This window comes from Bufo gargarizans, chromosome 1 (assembly GCF_014858855.1).
Source record: "Bufo gargarizans isolate SCDJY-AF-19 chromosome 1, ASM1485885v1, whole genome shotgun sequence".
Lineage (NCBI taxonomy): Eukaryota > Metazoa > Chordata > Amphibia > Anura > Bufonidae > Bufo > Bufo gargarizans.
The window spans coordinates 751,031,953-751,042,774 of NC_058080.1; the positions used below are offsets into that span (position 1 = coordinate 751,031,953).

Here is a 10,822-nt window from a genome sequence, read left to right on the forward strand (position 1 = left end):
AGTGATCTGATGACGTCATCACACTGGCTGGCATGGTGACGTCATGCATCACCGCACTTGAGATTTCGCATAGTAGCTTCAATCATAATGGCCGCGACAGCTCACGCAAATGGATGAGGTGAGTATGTACTTATTTTTTTTGCTTCCGCCATTTCAGGGAAAATTAATTTACCACGAAGTGCCAGGAAATTCGGTTTTGCGGCTAATCAACTTCAAGTTGCTCAACACTAATCATAACCATTCCATATCACAATTGAAATCCCAGGTTATAGAACAAATTAAACAACCGAAAAGAGGAGGTGACATAAAAAAACTTTTATTAGAGAGGCTTTCTGCAGCCGTCCATCAGACATATTATAACCCCGGGACTCCACAGAGACTATGAAATAACCTTTCGCTAACTGAGGACTTCTAGATATTTTTTGCAGACTGCAGATCGCCATGATAGCTCCACCGGGATTGTATAGCTGATATCGATTGATGTGTCCTTCAGCATTGGTGCCATTATTACTTTGGCAGAGGTATGAATACAGTGATAAGAAGCAAAGGTTCATGGGGACAGTTCATCTTCACTGCTCTGGAAGTAAACAAGGCTCTTCTTCTCTTCCTTATAGCCACAATACGTTTTCCTCCATGGACGCCGGTCACAGTTAATCTCAGAGAAATAGAATTCAGTCGTCTGGGAGAGCCAGGATAATTCCAACCAAAAAATAAACCTTCTTATTTACAGTATTTAAGATCAGGGCATAACCTGGTATGTTAAGACATTTGAAAATGGTTTTGCTTCCGTGTGACGTTTATAATGTTTAAGAAGATTTGATTTTTGTGCAAAGCATTTCCCACATTCTGAACATGAATACAGATTCGCTCCTGTGTGAATTCTCTCATGTCTAACAAGATCTGTTTTTTGTGTAAAACGTTTCCCGCATTCTGAACATGAATATGGTTTTTCTCCGGTGTGAATTCTCTCATGTTTACTAAGATGTGATTTATCTATAAAACATTTCCCACATTCTGAACATGAATATGGCTTCTCTCCTGTGTGAATTCTCTTATGTGTAACAAGACTTGATTTTTCTGTGAAACACATCCCACATTCTGAACACGAATATGGTTTTGCTCCGGTGTGAATTTTCTGATGTGTAACAAGACTTGATTTCTGTATAAAACATTTCCCACATGTTGAACATGAATACGGCTTCTCACCCACGTGAATTTTCTTATGTCTACCAAGACTTGATTTATCTCTAAAACATTTCCCACATTCTGAACATAAATATGGCTTTTCTCCTGTGTGACTTCTCTCATGTGTAACAAGATGTAATTTTTTTGCAAAACATTTCCCACATTCTGAACATGAATACAGGTTCTCTCCTTTGTGAATTCTCTCATGGCAAACTAGACTTGATTTGTCTTTATAACATTTCCCACATTCTGAACATGAATATGGCTTCTCTCCTGTGTGAATTCTTCTGTCTGTAGAAATACCTGAGATTTTTCTGAACTGTTCCCCATGCTGAAGCTCTTTCTGACCTGTACTTGTGGTAACAATTTGTGACTGGCTAGGAGAAGGTTCCTCATGATTAGGGGGATTATATGATAGATCTGTACTGTGAAGTCTTGGATGCACATTAAAGTTTTCTCCTGACGGGTGCTGCATGATATCTTCTGCTTTATAATCTGCTGATACCATGACATTTCCCATAGAATTCTTGCTGGGATTTTCTGTTAAGATGAAATAATGATAGTTGTGTTTTTTATTCCATAAAACAGTAGACAAACCTATAAAATTCCTATTAAGCTGGACCCCGATCTAGCAGGAATGAGAGGTACTGTATAATCCATTCATTCTGAATCCACTTTTGCTAAAACTGCATGTGTGATCCCAGCCTTATAAAGCTGGATTCTGCTCTGCCCAGTCAGAACTTATTACATACAGTTCATCATGACTTGATGAAATTCAAAAATGTCAAAAGTCCCGCCATGTCTGGCAACCAACCCTGCATTCTGCCAATTTCAACACATTTTGCCCTTTTTACACCAATTGGCCATCACTTTAATAGTAGAAGTTCACTTAAAACAGGCATGTCAAACTGCGGCCCTCCAGCTGTTGTAAAACTACAACTCCCAACATGCCCGGACAGCCTACAGGTATCAGCCTACAGCAGGGCATTGTGGGAGTTGTAGTTTTACAACAGCTGGAGGGCCGCAGTTTGACATGCTTGACTTAAAAGGATCCATCACCACATTCCTCATCACAAGCTACATTCATTATGAAAAATATCTTAGACCTGATGATGTTGTTGTACTCACTAGAAGGCTCCATGTCACACTCTCCACCTGGAACTTAAAGGGGTTTTAATACTGATGAGCTATGCTCTGGACAGGTCATTAGTATCTGATCGACAGGGGTCTGAAGCCAGGAACTCCCACGAATTTGCTGCTTTTCCTAGGACAGAGACGACATGTTCATCGGTCACGTGGCCTATGGGCAGCTCCATAAAAGTGAATGCTGCTGAGCTGCGATACCAAGCACAGCCATTATACTATGTACAGCTCTGTGCTTGGCAAGCTGTGAGAAGTGCCTCCTCAAACAGCTGATCAGCGTGGGTCCCGGGTGTTGAATCCCCACCGATCTGATACTGATGATCTATCATAATATATTTTGTGGAGCAGTTCATTACTTTTTATGCGTCAAATGGTTTTGATATCTGTAAACCTTTTTACTGTTTAAAGGTAATTAACCCTTTAACGACACAGGACGAGAATGCTCTTCCTAAATCGCCGACACTTAGCGCTAGAGGACTAGCGTTCTCGTCCTACAGTTGTTCCTCTCCCCCACGTGCGGTCCCGCGATCAGCGGCAGAGATCCGACAGTTGGATCCCTGCTGCATCCACCAGCATCAACGATAACGCAGATGCCGGTGGATTAACCCCTCATATGCCGCGGTCAGCGCTCCCTCATCTCATCCACCGGTCCCGCGCGCTGCTGTGGCGGGGACTCGATGGTTGCCGTGGCAGCCCCAAGCCATTCCAAGGCTTGGGCCCTGGCATGTACGGAAGCCTAGGAGGCCCAGCTCCCAGGCTGGGTCTCCTAGGCAACTGTAAGCGTCTTACACTGTAAGACACTAACAGTTCAATACAGCACAATACAGATGTATCGTGCTGCATTGAAACAGGGATCAGACCCTGTAATGTTGAACCAATAATTGATATATGGATCTAATTTAAATCACAAATTACAACTCTAACACATGACTTTATACAAAATCAAAAGTTTTTATTGGTACATATAGAGTTGTAACCATTTCTGGCCACACAGACATTAAGAACACTTAAAATGTCACTCAGACTGCAGATGTGTGGTAATTACAGTACATATTAATAAAGTGCCTAAATATATACACCAAAAGGGTACAGTCAGTGCCTAAAAAGAGTATTGTCCAGTCCCACAATGTATTTCTCACAAGGTCCTACTATAGACCTAGGACCATATGGACATTAACTCACACTATGCTGTATTCAGGCTAAATACAATAAACAGGAAGTAAAGCATACTGACCACGTATCCACCACAGCACCTACAGTCCGTGCCCCGACGCGCGTTTCGCCGTCAGCTTTTTCAAGGGGTAATGACAAACACTTAATAGCCGGGTTTATATCATCACTGGGGTGGGCGGAACAATCTCCATCTAACCAATGGACTAAAGACACGTTGATTGAGAGAGGATTTATGATGATTATTTTCCCTCACCCAATATGGCGCTCGTAGTGCGCGCGTCCTTCTGCGCAGCCGCGGGCGTGCTGGCGCGGTCTTGGCTCTGACGTGAGACACCCAGTGCTCTGTTGAGCGCGGCCGTCCTGCGTCATCACTGCGACCGCGCACGCAGGCACCGTAGGTGCGCGGCGGTTCGTGCGCCACAGCATACGATGCAAGTATATTCTGACTATACAGGTGAGGAGTTTTGGTACCCTGCCCTCCCATTAACGTGTCTTTAGTCCATTGGTTAGATGGAGATTGTTCCGCCCACCCCAGTGATGATATAAACCCGGCTATTAAGTGTTTGTCATTACCCCTTGAAAAAGCTGACGGCAAAACGCGCGTCGGGGCACGGACTGTAGGTGCTGTGGTGGATACGTGGTCAGTATGCTTTACTTCCTGTTTATTGTATTTAGCCTGAATACAGCAAAGTGTGAGTTAATGTCCATATGGTCCTAGGTCTATAGTAGGACCTTGTGAGAAATACATTGTGGGACTGGACAATACTCTTTTTAGGCACTGACTGTACCCTTTTGGTGTATATATGTAGGCACTTGCACTTTACTAATATGTACTGTAATTACCACACATCTGCAGTCTGAGTGACATTTTAAGTGTTCTTAATGTCTGTGTGGCCAGAAATGGTTACAACTCTATATGTACCAATAAAAACTTTTGATTTTGTATAAAGTCATGTGTTAGAGTTGTAATTTGCGATTTAAATTAGATCCATATATCAATTATTGGTTACGCTATAGGTGATATTGGGTCACTTACATAGTAAGGATAAGGGAAACAGTTTTTGGTTACCTGTAATGTTGAAGTCCCAGAGTGGGACAAATAATAAAGTGAAAAAAAAAAGCGTCCTTTTCCAAAAATAAAGTAAAAAAATAATTGTAAAAAATAGGGACAAGACATATAGACATATTAGGTATGGTCGCGTCCATATCGACCAGCTCTATAAACATATCACATGACCTTACCCCTCAGATCAACACCATAAAAAATAAAAACTGTGCTAAATAAACAATTTTTTTGTCACCTTACATCAAAAAGGCGTACGCCCACCAAAATAGTACCAAACTAACCATCACCTCATCCCGCAAAAATGAGCCCCTACCTGAGACAATCGCCCAAAAAAAAAAAAAATGAGAATACGGAGAGACTAAAACATCATTTGTTTTGTTTTAAAAAAGCTGTTATTGTGTAAAACTTGCATAAATAAAAAAAAAGTATACATATTAGGTATCGCCGCGTCTGTATCCACCGGCTCTATAAAAATACCACATGACCTAACCCCTTAGATGAACACCATAAAAAATAAAAACTGAGCTAAATAAACCATTTTTTGTCACCTTACATCACAAAAAGTGTAATAGCAAGCGATCAAAAAGTCATATGCACCCCCAAAATAGTGCCAATCAAACAGTCATCTCATCCCGCAAAAAATGAGACCCTAACTGAGACAATCGCCCAAAAACTGAAAAAACTATGGCTCTCAGACTATGGAGACACTAAAACATGATTTTTTTTGTTTCAAAAATAAAAATCATTATGTAAAACGTACATAAAAAAAGGATACATATTAGGTATCGCCGCATTCGTGACAATCTGCTCTATAAAAATACCACATGATCTAATCTGTCAGATGAATGTTGTAAATAAAAAATAAAAAAACGGTGCCAAAACAGCTATTTCTTGTACCTTGCCTCACAAAAAGTGTAATATAGAGCAACCAAAGATCATATGTACCCTAAACTAGTACCAACAAAACTGCCACCCTATTCCGTAGTTTCTAAAATGGGGTCACTTTGTTGGAGTTTCTACTCTAGGGGTGCATCAGGGGGGCTTCAAATGGGACATAGTGTAAAATAAAACAGTCCAGCAAAATCTGCCTTCCAAAAACCGTATGACATTCCATTCCTTCTGCGCCCTGCCGTGCGCCCGTATAGCCGTTCACGGCCACATATGGGGTGTTTCTGTAAACTACAGGATCTGGGCAATAAATATTGAGTTTTGTTTGGCTGTTAACCCTTGCTTTGTTACTGGAACAAATGGATTAAAATTGAAAATTTGCCCAAAAATTGAAATTCTGAAATTTCATCTCCATTTGCCAATAACTCTTGTGGAGCACCTAAAGGGTAAACGACGTTTGTAAAATCAGTTTTGAATACCTTGAGGGGTGTAGTTTCTTAGATGGGGTCACTTTTATAGAGTTTCTACTCTAGGGGTGCATCAGGGGGGCTTCAAATGGGACATGGTGTCAAAATAAACAGTCCAGCAAAATCTGCCTTCCAAAAACCGTATGGCATTCCTTTCCTTCTGCGCCCTGCCGTGTGCCCGTACAGCGGTTTACGACCACATATGAGGTGTTTCTGTAAACTACAGAATCAGGGCCATAAATATTGAGTTTTGTTTGGCTGTTAACCCTTGCTTTGTAACTGGAAAAAAATATTAAAATGGAAAATCTGCCCAAAAAGTGAAATTTTGAAATTGTATCTGTATTTTCCATTAATTCTTGTGGAACACCTAAAGGGTTAACGACGTTTGTAAAACTTAACACCCCTTTGATGACCTAATACTTCTTTTTGTGTTTTCGTTCTTACAATTTCAGTTCATTAAACAGAATCTTACTTTTATTTTTTTGCCCTCCTAGAGACTAGAAGCTGTGGTCCTCTGATCCTCCGATAATGCTCTGGATTACATACAGGGGTGCACCTAGCCTTTCTGCTGTCTGAGGCGAAAACTGAAATTGTGCCCTAACCCCCCAATGGCAATTTCTTAAGCTAACCCCTTCCCTCCAGCCCTACTGTTAAAGACATACTTGGAAAACATTACATACAGAGCTACAAAAAATACAGGGTAAGGCCCCCTGCACACGAACGTGTGCTTCCCGTTGCTGTATTGCGGACCGCATTTGCGGATCCGCAATACACAGGTGCCGTTCCGTGGGCATTCCGCATCACGGATGCGGACCCATTCACTTGAATAGGTCCGCAAATCCGGAGATGCGGAATGGTACGGAACGGAAGCACAGAACGGAACCCTATGGAAGCACTATGGAGTGCTTCTGTGGGGTTTCGTCCCGTACTTTCGTTCCGCAAAAAGATAGAACATGTCCTATCTTTTTGCGGAACGGCCTGATTCCGGACCCATTTAAGTGAATGGGTCAGCAATCCGCTGTGGCTGTCCCACGGACTGTGTTCGTTGGGCCGCAGCACGACCACGGGGCACACACGTTCGTGTGCAGGGGGCCTAATATAGCGCCACTTACTGTGCCCACTGTGCTTCCCAATACTATACTGCAGAAACCTATAATCCCCCTTTCGTTGCCCCCCTCTTGCCTGATGGTGCCTGAGGCAATCGCCTCACCTCGCCTCATTGGTGGTGCACCCCTGATTACATAGTTTTCCACAGCATTATAGTCTGGCAGTAGTCCACTGACCGGCAGCCTATTAGGCCTTATTCGCACAGTCAGCGTTTGGTCAGTGATTTCCAGCAGTGATTTTGAGCCAAAACCAAGTGCGGGTCCAAAACACAGAACAGGTGCAGATCTTTCCCTTCTACCTTATGTCTGTGTGGGATCCACTCCTGGTTTTGGCTCACAAATCACTGATGGAAATCACTGACCAAACACTGACTGTGTGAATGAAGCCTTAGACTGTGCCTCTGGTATGTGCACATGTACATGTAGGTCACTGGCGGCATGTAGTTCATCATGACAGCACAGACATAAAAGCTGAATCAGCATTATCCCCAGTGTGTGTTTGGATGTGACTGACCGTAATGTCCTGCAGGAACAGCCGGGATCAGAGAAGAACCTGATCAGAGATCACTGTCAGCTGGATAAGGGGGAACACTTCATGATGTGATGGCGACATCTCCAATCAAAGAGCAGCAGCCGGTGATCAGATTCTCCTCCTGCCCTGAAGGCACCAAGGACAGAATCTGAAGTCACTTTCTCCATTCATGATTCCATACCTGTGGTGACATCTCCTGGAATGTCCTCCTCCACCTCACTCCTACACGGGGGATCGCCCATCATCCTCTCTTCTTCATTCTCCACTTTAATAATAATCAGATCTTCTTCTTGATTTGTCATCTGTAACAATTCAGTACAATACAGCGGACAGGTGGGAAATCTAACAGATCCACATAAGAGACCCCAACAATCTATGACCCCTCTAGGACCGCAGGACCCCCCTATATAGATGTGTATAGGGCTCAGCTCCATCTACCTGAGGATTCTCTGGGACCTTCTCCTCCGGACAGTCCTGGGAATACAGAGGACGGGGACATCTCTCTGGTGGATTTCTCCTCCTGGATCCATCTGTGGAGACACAAGCACACGGTGACTGAATACATGGCCTCCTGTAGATCCGTCTATAGATCAGACTCTTCTCTCAGCTCCTTCACTTCTAGGTTTAGTTATCGGGGGAAATAGCAATATTCTGCTGCTCACCACCTGTGCCGAGGTCCCAGCACCTAGCAGGCCACAGGACCGAAGTTACCTCTAGTCTATTTGAGTGAGTATCACTTTTGGCCACATTCGGAGGATACAGTGTTAAGTGTCAAGGCCCTGCAGCACCCTACCAACCAGGAAGGTGTCAAGGTATCATCCTAGCTCAATGACACCCTGCTTATCAGGTCATTTTCTACAGCAAGAACCCAAAGTACATGTACCCAAGTTAATCAGCTAGTCAAAGTGCATGGAAGGGTTGTCACCATACCAAAATTTTGATTAGATTTCGATACCATAAAAAAGTATTGTGATACTTGAAACCATTCGGAAAAAATAAAAAGCCAAAAAAGCTACGTGCATTTCACATTTTATGGACCGTCTGGCCCATAATAAAACAATCCTATCATATTTTTTGGGGGTACAAGGTGACAAAAAAATGGCGAATTGCAAGTTTTTTTTTTTCTGTTACAGAGTTCACCACGTAGGAGATTTTTTAAAATATTTTAATAGTTTGGACTTTTTCAGACGCGGATATATGCAATATGTTTATTTTTTTTATTGTTTATATTTTATATGTAAAATTGGGAAAGGGGGTGATTTAAACTTTTATGGTATCAAAAAATTAGCCCCTACCTAAGATAATAGCCCAAAAAATAAAAAACCTTTAGCTCTGAGAACATGGAGACACTAAAACATCATTTTTTGTTTCAAAACTGTTATTATTGTGCTAAAGTGAAATACATAAAAAAAGTATACATATTAGGTATCGCCACGTCCGTAACAACCAGCTCTATTAAAATATCACATGACCTAACCCCTCAGGTGAACAGCGTAAAAAAATATAGAAACCTGTGTAAAAAAAGCCATTTTTGTCACCTTACATCACAAAAATTGCAACAGCAAGCGATCAAAAAGGCGTATGTCCCCTGCAAAAAAATGATACCCTACCTAAGACATTTGGTCAAAAAATTTTAAATCTCTCTCTCTCAGACAATGGAGACACTAAAATATGATGATTTTTTGCTTCAAAACTGCTATTATTGTGCTAAAGTGAAATAAATTAAAAAAAAAGTATACATATTAGATATCGCCACATCCGTAACAACCTGCTCTATAAAAATATCACATGACCTAACCCCTCAGGTGAACACCGTAAAACAATCAAAATAAAAACTGTGTCAAAATAAAAAGCCATTTTTGTCACCTTACATCACAAAAATTGCAACACCAAGCGATCAAAAAGGCATATACCCACCAAAATAGTACCAATCAAACAGTCACCTCATCCCGGAAAAAATTAGACAATCAGTCAAAAAATTAAACAAGCTATGGCTCTCAGACGATGGAGATATTAAAACATCATTATTTCTGTTTCAAAAATGCTATTATTGTGTAAAACGTGAATTAATAAGAAAAAGTATACATATTAGGTTGTACCACATCTGTAACGATCTGCTCTATAAAAAAAAGTCACATGACCTAATTTCTCAGGTAAACGCTGTAAAAATAAATAATTAAATACTGCGCCAAAACAACCAATTTTTTGGTCACCTTGCCCCATAAAGTGTAATAATGAATGATCAAAAAAAATCATATGTACCCAAAAATGGTACCAATAAAAACGTCAACTCTTCCTGCAAAAAACGAGCCCCTGCACAAGACAATCGGCAGAAAAATAAAAAATAGGATGTTCAGAAAATGGAGATACAAAAACCTAATTTTTGTTTTCAAAAATGCTTTATTATGTAAAACTGAAACAAACATCATAGAAAGTAGACATATTTGATATTGTTGTGTCCATAACAACCTGCTCTATAAAAATAGCGCATGATCTAACCTGTCAGATGAATGTTGTTAAAAATAAAAACTGTGCCAAAACATAAATTTTTTTGGATACCTTGCCTCACATAAAATGTAATATAAAGCAATTAAAAATCATATGTACCCCAAAATAGTACCAATAAAACTGGCACCTTATCCCCTAGTTTGCAAAATGTGGTAACTTTTTTGAGTTTCTACTGTAGGGTGCATCAGGGGGGCTTCAAATGGGACATGGCATCTAAAAAACAGTTCAGCAAAATCTGCCTTCTAAAAACCATATGGCGTTCCTTTCCTACTGCGCCCTGCCGTGTGCCCGTACAGCAGTTTACGACCACATGTGGGGTGTTACTATAAACTGCAGAATCAGGGTAATAAATATTGAGTTTTGTTTGGCTGTTAACCCTTGATTTGCTACTAGAAAAAATAGATTAAAATGTAAAATCTGCCAAAAAAGTGAAATTCTGAAATTTAATCTCCATTTTCCATTAATTCGTGTGGAACACCTAAAGGGTTAACAAAGTTTGTAAAATCGGTTTTGAATACCTTGAGGGGTGTAGTTTCTAAAATGGGGTCATTTTTGGGTGGTTTCTATTATGTAAGCCTCGCAAAGTGACTTCAGTCCTAAACTGGTCCTTAAAAAGTGGTTTTGGAAATTTTCTGAAAAATTTCAAGATTTGCTTCCAAACTTCTAACGTCCCCAAAAAATAAAATGTAATTTTCAAAATGATCCAAACATGACAACATTACAAATATTTCTCCACTATACAGAACATTTCCTC

At 40.9% G+C, this 10,822-nt stretch overlaps 1 protein-coding gene across 1 annotated transcript; it reads right to left on the reverse strand.

Moving 5' to 3' along the window:
- Positions 1-306: 306 nt before the first annotated feature.
- LOC122925130 (gastrula zinc finger protein XlCGF17.1-like) lies at positions 307-8,055 on the reverse strand. Its single transcript, XM_044276658.1, has 3 exons — positions 7,999-8,055; positions 7,742-7,862; positions 307-1,725 (listed from the first exon to the last, which is right to left on the reverse strand). The coding sequence occupies exons 2-3, from the start codon at positions 7,860-7,862 to the stop codon at positions 740-742; spliced, it is 1,107 nt and encodes a 368-aa protein (XP_044132593.1). The 5' UTR covers positions 7,999-8,055; the 3' UTR covers positions 307-739.
- Positions 8,056-10,822: the final 2,767 nt, after the last annotated feature.